The 24,769-nt window shown below is 44.4% G+C and overlaps 1 protein-coding gene across 5 annotated transcripts in view; it reads right to left on the bottom strand.

Moving 5' to 3' along the window:
* Positions 1-24,769, bottom strand: part of cacna2d2a (calcium channel, voltage-dependent, alpha 2/delta subunit 2a) — a 176,595-nt gene that overhangs the window by 57,671 nt on the left and 94,155 nt on the right. For 4 of the 5 annotated variants that reach the window (XM_029114229.2, XM_029114230.2, XM_029114231.2 and 1 more), the window contains exons 5-6: positions 17,982-18,026; positions 10,024-10,168 (exon numbers count right to left, since the gene is read on the bottom strand). In XM_029114229.2, coding sequence (XP_028970062.2) covers positions 10,024-10,168; positions 17,982-18,026 — 190 coding nt within the window. The remainder of the gene's footprint in view (positions 1-10,023; positions 10,169-17,981; positions 18,027-24,769) is intronic. The other variant, XM_029114233.2, reaches the window with a different exon arrangement.

Raw genomic sequence — 24,769 nt, 5'->3', positions numbered from 1 at the left:
TATATTGCACTGTGTATTTCCATTTCTTCAAACAACGTGTCAGGCTTTAGGCTCATCATGGGCCACCTCAGTGGGCTGCTGGTTTCTTGGGTCTGGGACCTAGTATCAGGCAGAGCTCTTATCTACTGTACTGATGCCCCAAGCCTGGAATGCCCGCTCGGTCGAAAGTGGACCAAGGTCAAGGAGACCACCTGAGAGCACAACTAAGGAGACCCGCCAAGGAGAGGAACCACTTCCCACACACGTGTATGAACAGTTTTAGGTACTGTAACTATTGACAAAGAATAAATTCTTTGTCAAGACTAAACCTTCTCAAGGTACCATATGTTCAACATTTTAAGATATTAATAGTGGCACAGTTGAATCATGGGCTAGATTAATAGGTCCACTTGAACACAAATGACCCCTGAGTGTGGGTTTGTGTGAGTAGGTGGAATTGTATGTACATTAACTACCACTGGCTAACAGACACCCAGAAGATCAGAAGTATGCAGATGTGAACTACCTCTAATGTCATGTCAGCCGACCAGTACCGTGCACAGACCTTGGGCTGAATCTGAAGTGGGCGGAGATGTCGTCTCACACGGACGGACAGTGTGTTGGAGAGAGTGATGCGCTTTCCCGTCGATGTGTGAGGATACGTCGCCAGGGCGGAAGGGCACGCGTCAGATGGAAAGGGCACTAGATAGCAAAACGGCATGTGCTCTGCACAGGTTCAGCCCCACCTGCCCACCTGCCTGCAGCTGACCAAACTCAAAGGTTCAAAAAATCTTTGGCCATGTTCACCAGGCGAGGGAATTTCCTAATTAAAACCTAATCACCAGGTAATGGGAGGTCGTTTGGGTCTTAATTAGGAACTTCCCTCACACAACCAAGAACTTTTCCTTTTTCGGACCTCTGACCTCACTCCAGGCCAACACACACAGGGACACGCGAGTCACCTTGGGAGAACTACGAGCGCATCGCCAATAAGAGAGCGCCAAGCTGACTAATTCTCAGTGATTTATACAGTCAGAATGTGCCTGGTCTTCTCAGGACAGTGGGTTAAAAAGAAAAGCGTCCCTGCACCTGGGGGAAACGCGCCCAGGCGGGCGGACGGAGGCCCTGAGTGCTGTGTCGGTCTCATCTTTCAACGTGAAACAGGGCGCTCTGATGTCTTTTAAAAGGTGATTCATCAGTCCGCTGCTCCCCTGACATTTAGAGCACCCTTGGCTTTGCCCCTTTATGGAGCAGGACTGCACACCAAGTAGAGACACAATTATGAGTGGGATTTATGAAGCTTCCCCGTGTCACACCATCGCTTACACACACACGCACACACACGCACAGACACGCAACGGTCTCCGCCTTCCCCCACCCAACACCCACACACACACACACACACACACCCACATCCACACATAATTCACACTGCCGGGAATGTGTAGATGGCTCTGATGAACAGCCATCAAAATAAAATGGATCTCTTCCTTCTTCTTAATATTAATCCAGCATTATAGTAGGCTACCACACACACTGGCACCGACAAAGGCGTGCACGGTATAGTATGACACTGGGGAATACAAACGATCCCTCATAACAAATCCATTTGGGATGATAGAAGTCTATTAAACAGACAAGACCTTCCCATGAGTAATAACCATTATCACTGTCGTCATCTTCATAAAGATCTTTATGCCGTTCCTTTGAAGAGTGGCCAAGAGCCAGCTGCATGGCTTTGATAATAGAACAGTAATCCAACACTGCAGTAGACGAGTACCTTGTAACATACACATACAGGACACATTTGAACAACACAGGAGGGATGTTTTTACTACACTGGCGTATTGGCTTATTTTTGGGGGGAATTTAATGACTTAGTCCACCGAAATCAAACAAGGATAAAACAAAATGTTTTAATAGAAATGCCCCGCTCGAATCCTTCTACTTAGAACACGACATCCATGTCTCTATTTCTTTCTCTCCAAGGCTGTCTCCGCTCCTCTGGTCTGGCTCGATGCTTAAAGCCCTGGACTTACAAACCTTTCATCCCGCACATGAAAAACAAATGGCTGGAACTGGCACCACCTCAATCATCTACAAAGACTTTGGAAAACAAGGTCTGGGCACTCTGAAGGAATTCATGTTATCATCCACATTTGGAGAGAGAAGAAGAAGGTTGACACAAACTCAGATGTTTAAAAGGACACTTTCTAATTATGCTAATGCTATTTTTTCAGAAAGAGGGGTTGGCCATTTTCTAACACCTGGTATTCCAATGCTCTGGTATTCCAAAGTAAAACCGCATTGAACTCAAATAATATTAATCACACAAACAACCTAGTAACACCTTTACTAATATAAGTGATCAGGTACATAAATTGTGTTCATAAAACGCTGGAAAAGTATTATTTATGTGTTTCTGATTGAATCCGTGAGTCCTGCTCCTGAACTGCCTCCAATTGTGGAGACAAAATCCAACCCAGAGTGTCTCCCAACAATCATTAATATTGAATGATATATTAACCCTCCTCCGCCTAAAGACTTTTTCTAATTAAGGTGATTCAGTCAATACTAATCAAATGAAATAGTAATTTTTGAGCTTGGTGGTGAGTGAAGTGGAGTCTGGTGTGCTGACTGTTCTCATTAGCGTGTTGGTAAACGATAGCGCCCCTTGACTGGGCACAGACTTTGGGGGTAAGGGAAGGGTGGGAGATGGGGGAGCATGGGGGCGGAAGACGGAGCGGAGGAAATCAACAGGAACGCTAGATGTATAAATACAGCCTTGTGTTTTGATTTCAGCTGTCTTCTCCCTCAGAGTGAAAAACAGACTTTTAAAATCCCTTCTCTCCCTACGCTCATTTCTTTTTACAAATCACTTTGGCTTTTTCTCCTCTCTCTCTCTGTCTCTCGTTCCTTAAATCTGGCTTGATGTTGAGCAAGACGTAGCGTGGTGTGCTGGGCGACGGCGTGTCTGTTTCAGCCATTGGATGTGTGTCTGTTTCAGCCTGAGGTGCGCAGGTGGATGAAAACAGGGAGGCACATAAACCTTTAGAAGTCATTTAAATGTATTTTACAGTTCGTTTTGCCTAAATGATATCCCTCGTTTCAGCCAGCGGCACTGCTGTGCAATTTAGCTCATGCACCGCGGCGTTCCTCTGAAATGTAGAACACTGGTCTGATAATTGTTTCTACTAGTTGGTTTCCTAAGTGAACGACCCCAAACCCCCATCAGTTCTCCTTTCCTTCTGATGTCTGCACAAGAGGGCTGGTTTGTGTTACTGTACCAGGCAGCGCCAGCAGACATATCTCTGAGAATGCTTCATTGAATATGGTAATGCTTCACAGACTGTTTTGTTCTACTGAAACCTCTGTGATACCAATCTCTCCTTCGGTTTTAGTCTCTGTCTCTTAGTCTGTGTACTGTCTCTGTTGTCTAGTCTCTGTACTGTCTCTGTTGTCTAGTCTCTGTACTGTCTCTGTTGTCTAGTCTCTGTACTGTCTATGTTGTCTAGTCTCTGTACTGTCTCTGTTGTCTAGTCTCTGTAATGTCTCTGTACTGTCTCTGTTGTCTAGTCTCTGTACTGTCTCTGTTGTCTAGTCTCTGTTGTCTAGTCTCAGTACTGTCTCTGTTGTCTAGTCTCTGTACTGTCTCTGTACAGTCTAGTCTCAGTATTGTCTCTGTTGTCTGGTCTCTGTACTGTCTCTGTTGTCGGGTCTCTGTTGTCTAGTCTCAGTACTGTCTCTGTTGTCTAGTCTCTGTACTGTCTCTGTACAGTCTAGTCTCTGTACTGTCTCTGTACCGTCTAGTCTCAGTACTGTCTCATGTGTCTAGTCTCTGTACTGTCTCTGTACCGTCTAGTCTCAGTACTGTCTCTGTTGTCTAGTATCTGTACTGTCTCGGTCTTCTAATCTTGGTCTTCCAGTCTCTGCAATGCCTCTTTCCCTCAGTCTCTGTATTTTCTTCTAGTCTGTACTTTCTTCTAGTCTCTGTCCTCTCTCTGTATTCTGGTGTTTGTACTGTCTCTGTCTCCTCATCCCTGTACTGTTTCCTAGTATCTGTACTGTTTCCTAGTATCTGTACTGATGCCTAGTCTCTGTACTGTTGCATAGTATCTGTACTGTCTCCCAGCATCTGTTTCAACTCTTTCTTCTTGTCTCTTGTCTCTGCCCCAGTCTCTCCTTGACATGGCACATGTTCCATCATGATTGACTGCAGGAGCTAATAGTCAAAGACAGGGAACATGTTTTAAAAGCCGGTGGTCCGGGCATTGATGTTTGTTTCCTCCGTCTCTCTCCCCTATGTCTTATTAGCTGGAAGAGAACGCGAGCGAGAGGGCGACAGCCGCCTCCCTCCACAGGAGAAGAGGATTAATCCTTCCATTCAGTTCAACCACCAAAGCTTCACTTCACCCACTCTTTCAACTGCACACATAATTAGTCACTGCTCACCATTCTATTCTCACAGCCCATTTCCACCCTGCCGAGGCAGTATAATAGAAAGACAACATCACAGCCCCGAACAGAGGGAAAAAAGGCCCTGAATGCGGGCGAATTCCAACTTCAATGCTAAAGGAAGACTCGTTTTTCTTTCTTCTTCAGCTCGTTTGACGACAGCGCTGTAAATAAAGTGTGTTTAACCAGCTACGTCCTACATGAAAGGCAACAGAAAGTAGGAGGGAACCGGTTGCGCTGTCGCCGTCTAACGTACCACGCAGGAGCTGCTAACACCGTCGGCTGCGCGGCCCTGTTGCAGTAAGCCTTTACCCGGGTGGGAAACTAGAGATGGACCCATGAGAGGAGGTGCACGATGGGATTGTTTCTCAGCGGTTATTTACCTCCCTTCAGCCACTTTCTCTGCGATTCCCTGGGAGATTGTATTCCCCTGAGCTGGTCCCCAAAGATTATTCATACAAAATCCCTCCCTGCAGTTTGTTCCTGCAAAACAAGCCCAATATTCACCCACCACAGGGATATTTTGGGGATTTCTTTTTGTTTTTAATCTCCACAGTGCAACGGCCCCACCCACATTAATGTATTCCGCCTTGGCATTGCCCACTCTTTAATAGGCGCCGATAATTAGAAGAAAACCGCGTGAATGTTTGACCTGAGCTAATTAGAAAGTTTGCAGTCTTGGCAGCAGGAATCAGCAGTGGGATAATGAATCATAAAATGGTTCATTACTGCGCCCAGGGAACACTCTCCATCTCAATAAATGGACATGGGCCCTGGCAGACAAATCAAACCAGGACGCGGACGCTGCCTCATTTAGCGTCTGAAAGGAACACAATAAAACACGAAAAACCCTTTTCTCTCTAAACGCTTTCTATTATTAAAGTGACTCTCTCGCAAGCCCCCAACCCCCCCCCCCACCCCCCAGCCCTGCCCCCAACTCATCCAACTATCCTTTTCTCCTCCTTGTCTATGTCTATTGGGTCCATCTCCCCTGTGTGAAACCCTGTAGCAGCCGTATCATAACCATGCCCGACGCGCAATTGTGAAAACTCCTCGTCGTGCGGAAAACGCTCTCTTTCTCCCGACCCTCAAATAGAACGGAAAACTAATCATATTACCAAAGTTTCCTGGTTCAGCGCTCTTCTCTAAGACATTCATTATCAAAGCCCTACAATAACAACCCCTTCGACTATACAGGGGATGAGTGCTCGTAATAAACAGCATTTTCGCCGTCCGCAACTCAGCCAGACCACTAACGCCGAGTTTCAGCACACCACCGTGAAGATGGCACTCTAATCCTACTGTCTCCCGGACTCACATAGTTCCAGGCTTTCGTTCCCTTGTGCTGACCCCTACCCTCTCCTCTGGCTGTTCTGCTTCTCTCCGGGTCGACTGGGCAGCTTCTCCTGTTCACTCATGACTGTGCCAGTACTTCAAGCTTGTCTAATAAGCCCAGACCCACAGGCAGACTTTCCACCCGGATTGCTCCGTGTCAGCTTCCTCTGCCACCTCCGCCCAGAGGGAAGCGTATCAGGGGGGGGTAATAGTCTTTTCTGTCTCCAGATTTTAACTTTTGATCCCTGGGGGCAACTGGATCATGTTTCTCAGATTAGGTGCGCTGATCAAGGAACAGAACCCCTGTCTGCATTAAATGCAATCTAAAAGGTAAAACTCATCCTAGATATGTACGCTTGATGTTTATGAAGACTGAGTATTTGAGTGACTTATTCCTAATAACATGACTTTATGTTCTATAGTATACAACCATTTTTTACAACTAAATTAACAGTTGGCCCAAAAGCGTTTGGTTCTAACGGGAGCAGAACCTACGAACTGAGATGGGCAAAGCCAGGCAGAATCTAGCAATATTCCATACTCCGGTATTGGCGTGTTCTAGCATGTTTCTATGAAGTGTTCAATGACTAGATTTCCCTGCACTCCTTCTAAACAACAACTATTCTTAAAACAAAGTAGTCCCTTATATTTGGGTATTTCACTCTTCTGAATTTTTTTTCTTCCCTGAAATCAGATATTTGATCGATGGGATATCCATCTGAATGTCGGCTCAGTTCCATCTCCCTCCAAAGGCTTCCACATCCTCGCCACTGGGCTTTGTGTCGCTGTGGGGAGTGGAAATTATGACCTGATGCTTGAGATTCATACATCCGCTGGGATAACTGCCTCCCTGTCCATCTGTGGTAATACCACTGGACATATCATTGTATTCTACTGCTAACTCAATGTCCAAATAAGTGGTTAGGATATATCTCAAATGTGTGTTACTTACACAAGCTATAAGTTACTAAATGAAACACACGAGTGTGGGTATGACTGACACCCACATTATGACCACTGCATTTTATGGAACAATTAAGTAAAAACGAAATAAGAGCTCTCAAACAGCATTCTCAACACAGAGCCGGTGCCAAAACTGGAGTAGCCAGGCCAATCTATCCATGGCAGACTATGCAGAGGGACTCGATTCGCTCACATCAACAGTAAACATTTTAGGGAGAGCAAAACTCTCAAAAATGAACATCCTCTCAGAGTATTCCATTGTAGTACTACGCTTCTACAGTGCAATCCCCCGAAGGCTCAATCAGAAAGCCTTTCTTCCTAGACAAGGCCCAGTGAAGGCATATCCTTGAGAGAATCCGGGGCCGGCACAAAACGTGTGCAGGAACAACAGACTGGACTGATTGCTCTATTGTTGGCAATTCAAACTCTTTGACCCCTCCTCCTCACGAATAAGAAACCGCTAACTCTGACGAAATTGGCCCAGAGAGGCTGCTGGGAACCCTTTTTTATAAACCTGGTGGATGACCTCTGCGTCTCTGAAGTAACCTGGTTTCTTGGAACAAGGGCTCTGAAGTGGAAGATGGCAAATAAAATGGTTGGAAAAGGTGGTCTGTCTGTCAATGCAAAATTAATTGATTGTTTGAGGAGCAGCCAGAAATGGAAAGTGGACAAATCCAAGTACAACAAAATTAGAATGGCATGACAGAGAAAACTGAGAGAAAGAAAAGAGAGAAGAGGGTTGGCTGAGAGAAAGAGTGATGACAGAGAGAGGAGGATGACAAAGAGAGAGAAGTGGGATTAGAGAGAAGAGGGATGAGAGAGGAGGGATGAGAGAGAAGTGGGATGACAGAGAGAGAAGAGATGAGAGAGAGAAGAACAATGACAAAGAGAGAGATCAGGTATGACAAAGAGAAGAGGGATGACAAAGAGAAGAGGGATGACAAAGAGAGAAGAGGGATAACAAAGAGAGAAGAGGGATAACAAAGAGAGAAGAGGGATGACAAAGAGAGAAGAGGGATGAGAAAGACAAGAGGGATAACAAAGAGAAGAGGGATGACAAAGAGAAGAGGTATGACAAAGAGAGAAGAGGGATGAGAGAGAGAAGAGAGATTACTGAGAGAAAGAGGGATGAGAGTGAGGAGAAGGCTGAGAGAGAGACCGATGACAGAGAGAGAAGAGGTTGACTGGGAGATTAAAGCCCCAGCAGGTACATGTGTTCAGTTTTACTCCATTTCTGGACAAGTCCCAAAGAGGACATTCCGCCAGTGGAACCGTGAGGTGCCAGACTGAGTAAGGTAACCAGGACGACGGGAATCTGCCCACACAACCACACACAAACATTTGTTTTTCTAATTGTAACCATAACCCTTATGCAATCCTAACCTCAATAACCAAACCTTTTTGTTTAAACTTAACCTAGCCCTAACACCTAACCCGTAATACCTAAAGCTAAAATGTTTTGCTTGAAACCTAACCCCCAAGTCAGAAATCACATTCTGTCTAGAGGGGACCTGACAAAAAAAATTTAGTGGGGACCAATTTGTCAGGTTTTATCAATCAATCAAATTTATTTATGAAGCCCTTTTTACAACAGCAGTTGTCATAAAGTGCTTTTATAGAAACACCCGGCCTTAAACCCCAAGGAGCAAACAACAGTAGTGTTGAATTTCAGTGGCTAGGAAAAACTCCCTAAGAAGACCGAAATTTAGGAAGAAACCTAGAGAGGACCCAGGCTCAGAGGGGTGACCAGTCCTCTTTTGGCTGTGCCAGGTGAGATATTAAGAGTCCAATTGGAATAATTTATAAATGCATGTGGGCTAAATCCAGAGTCTATTTAAATTTAGACTAGGTCAGAAGTATGACCAGATGGACAAGAACAGGGACAGCAACGGGCCCAGAAAAAAACCAGGTACAAAACCAGGTGTGGACCAGGATCTCATGTACTCCTAAAGTTTAAAACGGGAGGAGACTAGGAAATTTCAGAAAATGCATTCCTCATATCAACAACGACATAGTGGAGAAGGAGAACTATATTACTATATTGGTGTCCTCACATGTACACAAAGATCTGGATCACACACCCACACAGAGAGACACACAAAAACACAAAAAGACACACATACACAGAGAGACACATACACACACGCAGATACATGCAAACATGCCGAGACATACACACACAAAGAGACATAAACATACGCAGATATACACACACAGACACACACGCACACACACACACACACATACAAACAGAGACAACACCATTGCCATGTATTATAATACAACCATGTTTCATAAAATGTTGGGATGCTCCAAATAAAAACAGAATGCAGTGATGTCCACTACAAAATCATGTCTGTTTTTAATGCAGTGCCATCTGAGGGCCTGAAGATCATGGTCATCCAATATTGGTTTTCAGCCTTGTCCTTTGCATACAGAGATTTCTCCGGATTCTCTGAATCTTTCAATGATATTATCTACAGTGGGTGAAGAGATCCCCAAACCCTTTGCTATTTTATGTTGAGAAACGTTATTTTTAAATTGTTGGACTATTTGCCTGTGCAGTCTTTCACCTCCCCATCTTTAATTCTGAAAGACTCATCCTCTCTGAGATGCTCTTTTTGAACCCAATCATGTTACTAACCTGTTGCCAATTAACCTAATTAAATGATATGTTCCACCAGGTTTATTGTTTAGCATTACACAACATGTATTGCCCCTGTCCCAGCTTTTTTGAAAAGTGTTGCTGGCATCAAATTCAAAGTTGGCATATACTGTTTTTTTCAAGAAACAATAAAATGTCTTAGTTTCAACATTTGATATGTTGTCTTTGTACTATTTCCTATTGAATGTAGGGTATATATGATTTGCACATCATGTATGTGTATTTCACAACTGTTTTGGAAACATGGTTGTATCTTACAGGTATTTCCACAGACAACACACCCTTACAGGTGAAATGTCAAGGACTAAAGAGCAGAGGAAAAGGGAGTGTCTTCAGGACAGATTCTGGAAGAACCAGGAGGGGGGGTGGCCTCACTCTGACAGACACACATCAGGGCCCCCTCAGAAACAAGACCGGGGCCTCACATTTTATCCTGTTAGAACGTGTCTAATAATAACGCTGTATGGATCCTATTAATGGAGTCGGAGCACAGCACTGTAGCAAATTGGTGTCTCTGTATGTGTGTTAGGGAGACAGAAAGAGAGAAAGAGACGGTGTGAGGATGTGTGTGCTTGTGTGTTCATCTGATCGTGTGTGTGTGGGTGAATACAGGGCTTGGTACTTACAGCCTTTATAGATGTCCGTAGGGATTTGGACGGCGCTGTAGGAGTAATTGACCTTTTTATTCGGGAAGTTTGGATCGTCCACAAACTCCAGCTTCATGGAGTAGGGATTCTCCATCAGGTTCTCCTCCCCGTCCCCGTCCTCGGTCTGTAGAGACACGGACGGGCAAACACAATGAAACAGACGGCTCCAAGTACAGACAAACAGATATCCGCCCCGTACAGCTGGAAACAAACACCAACACACTCAGGCATAGACGCACAAGAGCATGCACAGCCAAACACGCGTGCGCACTTTTGGATTCAACTACAAACACAGCAATTACAAAGGCTTTTAGACTGGGTTTGGATTTTCTTTTCTATTCTCCGCCTCGTCACAAAGCAACAGCGGGTATCAAAGCAGACACAAAACAGTGAGAATCAATTAGAGTCCGAGATGGCTATCACACACTCATCGAGGTGGCGCACAAATTAATCCCGACAATAACTAACAACCAGCACTATTTAATCAAAGCTTTTGTTGCCTCCCACATAAACAAGAAGCCTCTGCACTAAGTCCATGCCTGTTACTTTAGATCAGACAGCAAGGTGGAGTAGCCTGGTTTCTCATTAGTTACTTACTGCAACCAAATGTCTTTCGTACTGGTTTCAACTCTACCTTAGGGCACCCAACACAACACAAAGCGTTATACCGAGCATAAATACGTTCCCCAACAACGAGGAGACTTCAGTCATCCATTTTTGGGCGAAAAGGCAGATCTGTTTGTGTAGTGGTCCAACACATTAAACTCACAAAGCAGCAAATGTCAAATGAGGACAATAGAAACATGGGAGTCAAACTTTCCCTGCGAATGTGACATTTAGGATTCAATCTTTATTAGCTACCTTTCCTTTTCAACAGCCAATCCTGTGAAAAGAAATAAGCGCTAGATCTAAACACATCCTCCGGCTGAGCTCGATCATTTATCTGTGAGGGACGCCGCAGGATGCAGAATGACAGAATATAGGATTCTGCGATAACATAGGAGAGAAGTCGGCCCACACACCTAGAGGAAAAACACACACTGTCCATCCGCATTGCATTACATGAGGAAAAGTAGAAACATCTACAAATTGCCTATCTACAACATATTCCTATGTTGTATAGAACTGGCAGACACATGTCAGTGCATGTGAACTGAACCCAAAATACTCACACATCCGAAGAGAAGTGGGGAGGGGTGGCGGCAGGCAGAACAAAAATAAAACAACAAACCAAATACTGAAACACATACATACAGTACATTGCACAGGGATACAGTTTCACAGAACATCATTCGTCAGAGTAGCCAGGGTTAGCTGGTTTCACCGTGATAAACACATACGTTTAACCCGTCCCCCGCAAAATAAAATTCAAAAGTCATGCCCTGTGTAGGAATTGATTTATGGCCCAGCGTTAATTGTCTGTTAAAATGCAATTAAAAGCTGCTGTTGGTAAGGAAGGGAAGAGGAGAAAGGATGGATGAGGGTCCACTAAAATGTCAATGCTTGGACCTGGGGGGGGGCCCAGATCAGGACCACATGTCACCATACAGGAAACACATGCAGGCACACTTAACCAGCTCTCATACTCAGACAGTACAGGTTCATTTGTGAATGGGAGGTTGACATAAATACACAAAACAAATCTTTACTAAACTCTGCTAAATAAATAACAGAAGCTTTCTAAGCCACTCTGTTGCAGAAATTCTAACCAGAGAAGTCAGGGAGACTAGATTTGCAAACCTGGAGCAATTAACAACACTCTTTGTGGAGTCAGGTCAGGAGCTCTCCATTCAAAGTTGAGCTCAGGCGTATATATCTTCAGTACAGCCCATTGGGTGATGTCCCCCTCCCATGCATGGTTAGACAACATGTCTCACAGGCTCAACGCAAGTTATATCCTTGCGCCATTCCTTTTAAATGTGTTAGCTTTCCTCTTTAACATTCAGACTTATACAAAAACACACAAATTAATCCCGACAATAACTAACAACCAGCACTATTTAATCAAAGCTTTTGTTGCCTCCCACATAAACAAGAAGCCTCTGCACTAAGTCCATGCCTGTTACTTTAGATCAGACAGCAAGGTGGAGTAGCCTGGTTTCTCATTAGTTACTTACTGCAACCAAATGTCTTTCGTACTGGTGTCAACTCTACCTTAGGGCACCCAACACAACACAAAGCGTTAACCGAGCATAAATACTTTCCCCACCGATGAGGAGACTTCAGTCATCCATTTTTGGGTGAAAATGCGGATCTGTTTGTGTAGTGGTCCAACACATTAAACTCACAAAGCAGCAAATGTCAAATGAGGACAATAGAAACATGGGAGTCCCCCTCCAATGCATGGTTAGACAACATGTCTCACAGGCTCACCACAGTTTATATTCTTGCGCTACTGCTTTTATATGTGTCAGTTTTCCTCTTTAATATTCAGACTTATACAAAAACCTTACCAGTCTTGACAATCCTCATTTCTGAATTCCATCCGCTCAACACGTACCTAACAATTACCACTGTAATACCTCGACAATTACATTTTGCCGGCCACTTCAATTTCAGTATATCTCTTAAACTGCCTCCTACAGCTCCTATAACTCATCTTTTTGTTCAGTCGAAAACCCGTTCAGTTAAAGTTTCGCAAATCGTTTTCTCCCTCTTTCCCTGCCAATCATTACTAACTGCATTACACTGTTAAACCTCCCCACTCAAAAACGGCCAACGCTAATATCACTGGTGACAGTGTCAGAGCGGCCAGCGCAGTGGAAGACGATTGGTTGAAAAGTATAATACTAGTCTTGTTATTTTACAGCAGAGACGTGCTGTACTGTTCATAGTTAATATTCATTTGCATCAGCAAGGGGGAGAGGGTTACAGCTGGACCATGGTCTATCAAAGACAATCACCCCATTAGGTTACTGATGCAGTCCCATCAAGACATTGTGTTAAGGGCAGCTCGCTGGCGTGGGTGATTAGGTAGGATATATGAGTTGAGGTTGATCGGGTTAGAGATACCACCTTATCATTTAAAGAGAAAGTGGATTAGGAATACTCGGAAAGCGTGAGGTACGATAAAGGTCTTAGTGTTAGAGCTGTGGATTATTACTTAATGAGATTGGATTAGAAATGCTATTGTATTAGTTACAGTGAAGGTGATCGGCTCACTAGAGTATATGGTTACATTGGTTCCAATGCATTAGTTCCAACCCACTTGTTCTAGTCACTGTGTGTCAATTTCTTGCAGTTGAACACGCTGGGGTTTTGGGAATAGCATCTTTACAAGAACCTTGTGACAACAGCTGATGTAAAAGTGCTTTATAAATTAGATTAATTGACTGAAGGAATGAAGGTGATTGGCTAACAGATGCTAGTTAATCAGTAACAGAGAAGGTGACTAGCTTTTACTGTAGATGGTAGTTCCTCAGTAACAGAGAAGGTGACTAGCTTTTACTGTAGATGTTAGTCCATCAGTAACAGAGAAGGTGACTAGCTGTTACTATATATGCTGGTTCATCAGTAACAGAGAAGGTGACTAGCTCTTACTATAAATGCTACTTCCTCAATAACAGAGAAGGGGACTAGCTTTTACTGTAGATGCTAGTTCATCAGTAACAGAGAAGGTGACTAGCTGTTACTATATATGCAAATGCATTAATAACACAGAAGATGACTGGCTTTTACTGTAGATGCTAGTTCATCAATAACAGAGAAGGTGACTAGCTTTTACTGTAGACGCTAGTTCATCAGTAACAGAGAAGGTGACTAGCTCTTACTATAAATGCTACTTCCTCAATAACAGAGAAGGTGACTAGCTTTTACTGTAGATGCTAGTTCATCAGTAACAGAGAAGGTGACTAGCTCTTACTCTAAATGCTAGTTCCTCAATAACAGAGAAGGGGACTAGCTTTTACTGTAGATGCTAGTTCATCAGTAACAGAGAAGGTGACTAGCTTTTACTGTAGACGCTAGTTCATTAGAAACCGAGAAGGTAACTAGCTTTTACTGTAGATGCAAGTTCATCAATAACAGATAATGTGATTGGCTTTTACTGTAGATGTGAGTTCATCAATAATTGAGAATGTGATTGACTGTTACGGTAGATGCCAGTTTATCAATAACAGAGAATGTGATTGGCTGTTACAGTAGATGCCAGTTAATCAATGATAGAGAATGTGATTGGCTATTACTGTAGATGCCAGTTCATCAATAACAGAGAATGTATTGGCTGTTACTGCAGATGCCAGTTCATCAATAACAGAGAATGTGATTGGCTGTTACTATAGATGCCAGTTCATCAAATAGGTAAAGGATTTTCGATCCCCTGGTGCTTCAGCAGTGTACTGTAGGGACTGTCTTTGTGTTTGTTTAACTCTCTGCCTGGCTGTCATTTCAGTTAGGGCCTCTTTTTTTCCCTCGAAGAGCCCAATCATAATTAACCAAGGCAGCTTCTAATTAGAAGCTAAATAAATTCACACAGGGAAGACTGATTGGTTCATTTTCTTCAGCCATCCACCACCTGTTTTGCTCGTTTCATTACCCAATTTGTTAATTTTATCTCCCCATTCTCAAAGTTTAATTAAAAGGTTGGAGAGGCCAGGAATGACATTTTGAAGACTCTTTTATTTCCACGTTCATCTATTCAGGTCAACGACCATGACCACACTGTTGTTTTTGGCCCGGCTCATCCCTTTGATGTCATGTGGGATTCTTTTTTGTCATACATCCCATGATAGCAAATCTTAAAACAAACGAAAAATAAAATATGTCAAATGCAACGCAAAGATAGAAAACCGACAGTGCTGCAGCTAGGTGGCCTATGTCTCTGCACCTTGCTCATTGCCAAACGGTTACCTTGGAACGTTGTTTACAATTCATAGGTATTTCACCCCCAGCCAGGTTGAGATAATGCGTAGCAGAGAATGTTGCAATTTCATCCAGGGTGAGCATTGTCTGTTCTCTGCTGAAGCGAAAGTAACAATCTTCAACTGAGGAGGGACTACCGTCTCTTTTTCATCTAGGTAATTTGTGCAGAGACATCTTTCCCCAACACTGGTCAATATTAAACTTTAAAATCAATAGCATATTATTCTACGGATGGCCAATTAAGTGTTGCTGGGGCTGTGGCGACTGGCCAGGGCTATGCCTTAACCTTTCGTGTGTGTGTGTGTGTGTTTCTTAGTCCTTAGAAAATAAACATATATTAAGGACCTTGTCCAAAAACCAGGGCACGACTAGGAGGATAGACCTGGACACAGTCCTAGCATGGCTTGTTAATCACATAATTTTCTAGATATATAATCCTAATATGGTGATGATAATCCCATCAACTGTTAGTCAGATAGTCCTAACATGTTATTAAACACTTCATTTAGTTTAGACAGGTAACCCTTACATTTTATTTATCCCATAATGTTGTTAAAACAGATATGACTATATCACGTTATGAATCTCAACATATTTTAGACAGATAGTCCTAACATGGTTTTAATCCCAACATATTTTAGACAAATAGTCCTAACATGTTATTAATCCCATCATATATAAAACAGAAAGTCCTATAATTAGATTGTTAATGCTAGGATGATCTGAGAAATTGGGGTTAATACAATCTCAATTATAAAATAGAGATTAAAGGAATTATAGAATGTTAATAATCCCATCATGTCTTAGATTATTTTACAATTGAGATTTCATTAATCCAAACATCTCTGAGACAGTCCTAACATCAGATGTTATTAATCCTATCATCTCTAATATGGTTCTAACATGAGATGTTATTAATCTCATCATCTCTAAAACTTAGCCATCCACACCAGTGTCTCTGCACTCACCGACCAAAAATAATCCTATGAATATGAATGGTCACTCTTTTTCTACAGTATGCCTGGAGAGGTAGGACCCAGACTGTAATCTATTGGGCATTATGATGACTGTCGACAGAGGAGGGACGGATTAGAGGGACGGATTAGACAGACAGACAAGGCGGGGTTGTGGACATTAAAGGGCCAGTACACGGCTGAGGGCCAATCGGAGGGATAGTGGAACCTGGGCACCAATAACAGGAGAGAGGGTGTGGCATAATCAGAGGGTTTTAGGGAAAAGAGGAGGGGCTGGAGGGACATGATCGTGAAAGCAGTTGTTCTGGGATGGAGGAATGGTTGAGGAGAATCTCAACGCTCCTCTGAGAGCACCTCTTGATAATCGTTACTTACCTCTTCATCAGCACAAATCAACCTCTGTGGAAAGTTACAACATCTCTGGAATCAAGGTAGTTGTCTTTCGCTCAACAAGTCAAAGGGTATGGTTGTGTTTGTTTCGAATTCAACCCGGTCAGGTGCATACTGGGGAGTGTCCTCTGGATGCCCTCTGGCGATGTGCTGGGCAGGAGGGGGCGGGGCCAAGGGTCACAGGGCGTGTCAGAGGCACGGCTTCAGCGGCGGCCATGTTAATGATGACCGATGTCCTCCAATTAGACGTGCTGACAGGCCCTAAAGCGCCGTGTCATTAATCACAACAGGGTCGCCTCGCACACAGAGAAAATCACACCGTGATTTATAGCACAGCTAGCTACACTCTCTGTCCGTCTCCAAATGCCTTCTCTCTTCTCTCTCTCTCCATCTCTCTTCTCCTTGTCTCTGTTCCTCAATTTCTCTACTCCGTCACACCCTCTCTTCCTTCTATTTTTTCCTTATTCCTTAGTTTCTACTTGTGCTTGGGCGATCGAGAGAACTCTTGCGTTTGGTTCTGATAGCCAATCAATCAGGTGGCTTGGCAGCACAAAAAGGAGGGGTGACCTGAACGGCATCTCCTCTGAAAGGACTAATGACTATTCCTGGAACAGTGACAGGCCAAGACACTGTTAGAACATGCGTCACATATATGGGGGGGGGGGGGGGGGGGGGTCTGTAACTGACAGGTATTGATGTTTTTTTCTGAGAGTTCAATTTTCTTTAAATCCAGTTCTGTTGAATACCAGTTACAACATCCTCCAGGATTAGGGGTGACTGAATCTCTTGGTAGGAGAAGTGCACAGTCCACATTTGTTCTTAAGATGGTAGTGGTAGAGGCAGGATTGCTCCCCTGACTTTTAGACCGCCACTGAAGGTTTGTTCACCGTAGGGAAGTGATCACATCTGTGGGCTAGCTGTACCACATGGCAGAATCAATGAGTCAGCTGTCTCTCAGAAACATCCGGTAATACCGGAACCGTTGAATGTTAAATATATTCTACGTAGGTGTTTTCATTCGCCGTCTCAGATGGGCCAAGCATTCTCAAACCTCCACTCTGCTCTTTTGAACTACTTCAAAGTTTGCTCGCCCATTTCAACTGGTCATCTAATTACCCCACCCTCGATTAGGTGATGAGCTAGTTCAGAGCTGGGTCAAGAGAGGTTGGAGAACCACCAAATATGACCGAGCCCGTATCAACCTTATCAATCGACAATATAAACACGGATTTCAAGATATTTAGGCTAGTTAGCTGGCTAACTCAGTGATCCTGTATTGCCAAGTACCCTTGGCACTGAAAGGTTGGGGTTAGGTACTAGGTATTGAACAGCTGATTTGACGGAGAGGTTAGGTACGGGTGGGGTTAGGTTCGGGTGGGGTTAGGAACTGGTGGGGTTAGGCGCGGTTAGGGTCAGGCACGGTTAGGGTTAGGCACGGTTAGGGTTAGGTACTAGGTTTTGGGATTAGGGTAGGAACACTCCGCAGTCAGGCTCTCGGGAGGACAGGAAGTGGGAGCGCGTTCACATGCAACGGTGCTGGACCCAGGTCCGACACACACAGTCACAGCCACGGGAGTGTCACCAGCGCACCAACACAAACAGACAACCCCAAGGCCCGTGACCGGAGGTGGGGGGGGTGGGTTTGGGGGGTTTAACAAGACGCACAGGGAGCAGGGTCGTCAGGACCGGGAGAACAAACACCACTGTACTCACATAGTCCGAATCCGCTTTCGAATCATAGTACTCCATGTCGCTCTCCTGCGCGGAAAAGAAAGGCGAAGAGACAGGTGATGAGAGAAGCTACAGCAGTTAATGGCTACATCCTTTGTGCTCTCCCACTGGCAGATCTGTATGGAAATATCAAGGTTATATTCAGACACTAGACAGCATGAGAATATAATCAGCATCACAGAACACTAAGGAGGTAGTGTGATGAAAGACTGTGTTTTGTGCAGTGGAACTCTACGGAGTGGCGTTCGACCTGCGCTACCGACGCAGTGCGGCGCGCGATTATCCTCTGCGTTTGTGTCATTCAGCGGACCCGCTTATTCTGAGGGAATTTGTCTCGAGACGGCTAGGTGCTTTGGAGTATTGTTGCGATGTGTGACGCACTGTACCACGCAACGCAGGGTTGTGTGTAAAGGGTCAGGTGTCGGATTTAGGATGGCTGTAAGCGGTGCTATATCAGGAGAGGACTGGAAGGAGCTGGCACGGTTCCGAAGCATTCTTATTCGCTGGTTATTGTCTGACGAGTTCCTGGTAAATGGCGCGCCTCTCGTCTCAGAGAAGGAAAGGTAGAGAGAGAGGATGGGGCAGCGCAGAAGCCAAGTTCACGGACGGCGTTCTCCCTGCACGCCCTCTCAGTCCCCGCCATACCTTCAGTGGAGGTGGGCGCGTGGGCGGGCCTCGCAAGGGCCGCCGCGTCCGTCCGAGGGGCCTTCCTCATTACCATTCGGAGGGAGCCTTGTTGAGGACGGCGCTCTCAAGGGCACTGGAGTGAGTGGCTCTCCCCCCGTGGAGGTGCTCTGGTCAGGCTCTGACAGCAGAGGAGAGGCTGAGAGAGCCCACTGCACAGACACACACGCACACACACCTACACTAGCTCTCTCGCTTTCTCTGCCACCTCTCCCTCCCTCCCCCTTTGCCTCCCCGTCGCCGAGACACACCAGACAGAACGTGACCGTGACCGGCATCTCAAACCAGGGGCAACTCACCCGTTAGCAGAACCCGCAAAGTCGCTCGCCTGACCCAAACTCCCATTGACAGTGAACACGAGGCCTCGGCGGACACGGGGGGCCTCCAGACAGGGAAGCAGGGCGCTGGGTGTCCAGATGGTCTCGGGCCTGTTATGCAGCCGTACCAGAACACAATGACATTGCCTCCTTTCAATGCTCAATGCCAAGGTTTGGGGCATCGGGGATGTAAACTGTAAGACAATGAGAGCCTCAGGAATGGCCGCGCAGGTAGTGAAGAGTGCAAATGTGGGGGAGGTTGTGGTGTCGGGGGAGGTGGGGCGCCGACCGGGCTAAAAATAGCAGGGGCTCTGTGGAGACTGAGAGGGAGCGGGGGAGGCAGCGTTGCTCTGTCTAGTGACGGCCGAGGTATTGATCTGTGTTGGTACTGGCTTCATGCTGACCGGGTCCAGGACTGAGTCTCGGATCTCCTCAGGGCTTCAGATGAGTTAACAACTTGGGTTTAGACCACGTTTATTCCTTAATGTCACATTTGTCATATTGCCTAACAACGAGAGTGCTCTCAAAATGTACATTTCACACACACACATAAAAAGACACAAACACGCGTGTGCACTAAGAGGTTTCACTTCCGCCGTTTAGGCAGCCGTACAGTCTATATGGAGCTGCATCCTCGGCCCCTGTGGGTCCCGTCAGATCCCCCAGACTGGAAGGCCATCTGGTCTGGCTGGTCCGGGGTCCCTACAGGCCAGGGGTCTTAAACACACATCTAATACACACATTGCCAAAAAACAAACAGCTAAACACACATAGACACACAGAAACACTCTGATAGAATGGCAGTGCTGCATGTGCACAAACCCTCACAAACCCTCTCACACACACACACACAGACACACATCCTTCACACAAACACTAAATGGTATCAATAAATTGAATCTATCTTGCTGAGTGGACCAACACATTTCAAACAAATACTGAGGTCATGTGATCATCCCTAGCCCGTTCTCTCTCCCCTCCCCCATCTCCCATCTCCCCGGTCTCCCCACCCTTATCTCTGTCTTCTAATTCTCACCTCTTCCTCCTCCTCCTCCTCCTCTCCTTCCTGTCTTATCTTCATCGTTCCCCATCTCTCTCTCCCAATTTCAGATTGGAGTGAATCCAGCGCCAGGTTAGATGCCCACTGTTGCTATAGAAACGGTCCCCTCTGCTCAAAACCACAATGTGACTTTGTGTCTCCTTACCATGTCCACCACTGTCTGTCTACCTGCCTGTCTGTCTGTCTTCTTTTATGTCTGTCTCCCTGTTTGTCTGTATGCCTTCCTATTGGTCTTTCTGTCTGTCTCGCCGTCTGTCTGCCTGCTTGTCTGTTGGGCTTCCTTTCTATCTTTCTGTCTGTCTCCCCATCTGTCTGTCTGCTTGACTGTTGGCCTGTTTGTCTGTCTGTCTCCCCATCTGTCTGTCTCCCTGTCTGCCTGTCTGTCCGTATGCCTGCCTATTGGTCTTTCTGTATGTCTGTTTGTCTGCGGGCCGCTTGTCTTATCAATTTGTCTATCAGTAACTGCTACCACAACATATTAACACATTCTACCTGTGAATCTTCATGGGAGATTCTGGGGATTCTTACGTTTCTATCCCCTATGACAGGTAATAGCCTTGTGGAGAACCAGGCTCCCCTGGAGAAGTGACAGGAGTCACTGGCAAAAACAGGTAAATAAATAGGAATGGAAACAGCTAAATAGGGATGGAAATCAGTGACACCTCTCAACAGTGCACAATCTAACAATGAAAATGTGGCTGCTGAAAGCTCGTTTACCCTTTAAGGCATAGAGCTCCTGTGCCCAGATGCCACACACTGACAGAATAAATTGGTCTTTATTTGGTTTTCTGGAAATTAAAAAGGAAAACTTACATTTGAGTCAATGTCTTAAGTAGCTGAAACTGTCATAATAACCCTTTGAAAATGTTAAACTGACTGACACGTCTTCATTTATATATTTATTTTCTTACCACTTTACAACAAAGGAGTGCATTTAATTTGACAGCCTGCAAATGCCCACTTCGGTGTGACATGACCGTTACACCCGACTGACATGTTTCTGCCCAGGAGCTTGGGTAACTAAAGTCGCAACGACATCGCCTACAAGGGATCAGAGATGGGTTATTGGAGGAGCTGTTCTGGAATATCCTCATACCGAGCCATGTTTGATTTACATTGTGTGGACCGATACAAAATATTTCAGACCACAGGTGGTATGTTTCCGCTTCCTCGTGTCAGGTTGGAGGACTCAGTGTGGGCCTGGGTCGTGGGCTATGCTAACTCTAGGGGGACATGTTGAGCGCACTCACAAGACAAGTTGAGACAGTTTGACATTTAAATCGCAGACGAGCCCTTCATCATGTGTGGAAAGATTACAGTCGTATCCATATCTCCTCGGGACACCTGCTAATGACTTTGTAATTGTACGCATGTCACACAGTTCTCTCTCTCACACACACACGCAGAAGCCCGCACACACTCTGCTCATTGGTCAGGACCTTACACAACACAAAGCCAATGTGATTGGTCTGCAGAGAATGAATGCTTGTGTAAGCTGTTGGGTAGCTACAGTATTAACAGCCTGGCAGTTATCTGCCTGCCTTGCTCCTTTCCAGTCATTCGACCGGCCTCTCTCCATCCTTTCCCATCTCTCCTTCAACCTTTTCCCACTCTCTCTTTCTCTCACCAGTTCTCTCCCTTTACCTCTTCTCACTCTTTCTCTCTCTCCATTTCTCATTTCTCTCCATCCACCTCTTCTCTCTTTTGCTCGCTCCATTTCTCCTCTCTCTCCCTCCACTTTTCTGTCTATGCTTCTCTATCTGTCAACCTGTCTCTCTAAACATTTGCCTAAATCTAACTGATCCAAAACCCTGAAAAACACTAGGCAGTTGTTCATACAAACATTCTGGTAATTTCATGTGCTATATATCTCAACTATCTTAGCAGAAGCCAATGGGAAATGTTATATTGACTAGAACACAGTTTATGAATTGATGGATGAGCAATGACCTACTTCATAGCAAAAGAAGAAACACGGACCGATTTCCAGTAGGAGAGAAATCCCCATAAAACATCTGAAATAAAATGGCATGTTTCATTTCATTTACATGTTCTCATTTCGTTTGAACAGCAGGTCTTCTTTTTATAAACAGGAACAGTGAAACCTCAATAGGAGTACCTAGTTAAATTATGCTAGCTGAAATAATCATAGTCTTGAGACACAGGAGGTCTAACATTGCCTTTTGATGATACCTCTATGACAGACAGTACAATATGTGAAATGTATCATTGTCCCTCACAAGGACGTTTTGAATTGGTGTTGATAATGTTTTTACTTCTTAAAGGTGCACACCACTCACATGATCATCCATCTGACATTTCTTTCCAGCTGAAAATCCCGCCTTGCAAACAAATCACTGTTTTAAAAGACAAGAGTGTCAACTACTTCTGTCCAGTTAAAACCGACAGTACAGTGCACGCCCTCTCCAAACAATCTGCTCACCTGAACCGAATTGACATTTGAGAACGTGATCTGTGGTGATCCTTGCGAGACAGGGCACGGTCACGTCTGAAACGTTGTGATTTTGAGGAACTTGGCCATGTGGACTGGGTGACCGGACGACTGGTGTGCACCTCTGAACGTGTTTAAACGGCTCTCTCCTCCCCTTCCACCCACATCCGGCCGAGTGGTCCCGCTTCTAACCAAACCCCGCTCAAACCAATACATGTTTGCCAGCGAGCTCATTGCCTGTCCGATAATCGCAACAGAGCCTGCAGGTGCCTGAACCCTCACAAGGAGACGAATGAGAAGAGGCAACCCTGTCAGACGTCCCTCCCATCCACCTCAGACGATGCTATGTCAAGTCATACCTGCCTCTACCAGAGTCCTGGGCAACACGCAATCCACATTCAATCTGACAGGGTTGCCAAATTTAATTGGACAGTATACCGCACAATCACCCGCAGACTCCAAAAATATTTTTACAATTCAAGCCTATCTGTAAATCGAATGGCCCAAGGCCATTTTGGCCCGCACACTGTGATTAAAACGAGTCTAATTGGGCGAGAAACCGCCCCATCTGGCAACACACTGACTCCTGACCGCAATGAGCTGTACTATGAGGCAGTGACCTAGAGCCAGTTGGCGGGGATGACGCGTTTGTTTAATACAGTGTAAGTTTCACCAACAAAAATTGACGAGATGAGATAACAGACTAAATAGATTCAGAATAGACAATAACTAAATGAAAACTATTTACAATTTTGGTTGACAAAAAAGGGACGACACAAAATTATCTTTGTGACGGAAGTCTTGTATAACTACCATAATTGAATAGGAGGATTTTAGAAAGAGCTTCTTATAGTTTTTCTTGTCCAATCAAGAGCATGAATGGGCATTAGCAGATTAAGTTTTCTTTCTCATCCCAATGTTGCAATGCTACTATGGGTGGAAAATAAAAGCTGTGCCCAGGTCATTCCAAGGATTCCTCTCTGACTGTTCTCTAATTTGGTGGCAAAGGATTGACTTGGTTCACTATGGTGCAAATTACAGACCGTAGAGAAATACTATGAACATCAAAATACATCAGATAGCGCACCATGCCAATATATACACACAGGTAAAGACCAGGGGTGTGGTGCCTGGAGAAGTGGGTATTTGTCAACTATCTAAACATATTTGAATCTTCTGTACTACACTCGTTTCCCTACATTTCAATCTGATATTTCCATCCATGTCAATTAAACTGCTAAAATGATAACGTGTATACAGAAGGCTTTGCATTGCCTACTTGCTTATTAGTCTATATTTTGACTTTCACATGTATCCTGTGCACAACACTTTGCTAAAATGTGTATAGCTAAACATTCAGATATGTTCCATCAGCCTTATTTGATATGATGTATGGCTCCCATAAACTATATTGATTTGTATCAGTATAAAAATAAATGTAAAAAAGTATATTCAATATGTAATTTAAAAAAATATAGCCCCACTACAAGATTAATAATGTTTCTAGCTATCTACAAAATGTTGTGAGAGTTGTCATGTTCACACAAGTTCGATTTGTTTTTCTTCTGATTAACAGTCAATCCTGTAATAACTGATTTAATTGGACAAATACATAGCATTTGAGTTGTTTCAAGTGTTTTTGAGTCAGTAAAATTGTTTGCATTAATTATTGCTCTTTATTTGTTGCAGAATAATGAGTTATTCCATAAATTTAAGAAGATATCCTTCCAATAATGTCTTTGCAGAAAAATGTGTTACTAGAACTAGACTATGTATGTTTGTATACATGGAAGTCAGTGATATGTTTACAATAGTTTAATGAGGCAATACTTCTCATTTGACTGAAATCCTAGATATATTGTCATATATGTATAGATATATGTATATGCACTTTATGTGCTGCATAAGTCAAAAGGTTTACTGTTAAGATATATTCATTCTGGAGGGCAAATCATTTCCTCCTTTGGCTTACATTTACAGTACTTCCTTGATGGTACCAAGGTCAGACCTTAATTAAAGCCAATTTGCTACAGCGGAAACGTTTCTGCAGCAAGGGAAAAAGTAAACGGTGACGTGGATTATCAACAAGGGACATTTTGGTAAGGGTGGCAAGGTTTTCCGTCAGGGAACATCTAGGGTGAAATTGGAGATTCAAATATCCGAATCCTTTTTGAATAAAATGAAATGAAATGGACTCTGTAGTGCAGCCGGAGTAACGCAGACCAAATGACGGTACATACACAGGGACAGTTATACG

Source organism: Esox lucius, chromosome 17 (genome assembly GCF_011004845.1).
Source record: "Esox lucius isolate fEsoLuc1 chromosome 17, fEsoLuc1.pri, whole genome shotgun sequence".
In the NCBI taxonomy this organism is placed as follows: Eukaryota; Metazoa; Chordata; class Actinopteri; order Esociformes; family Esocidae; genus Esox; species Esox lucius.
Note: the sequence above shows the minus strand (reverse complement) of the source record. Positions and strands in the feature narration are given on the sequence as shown.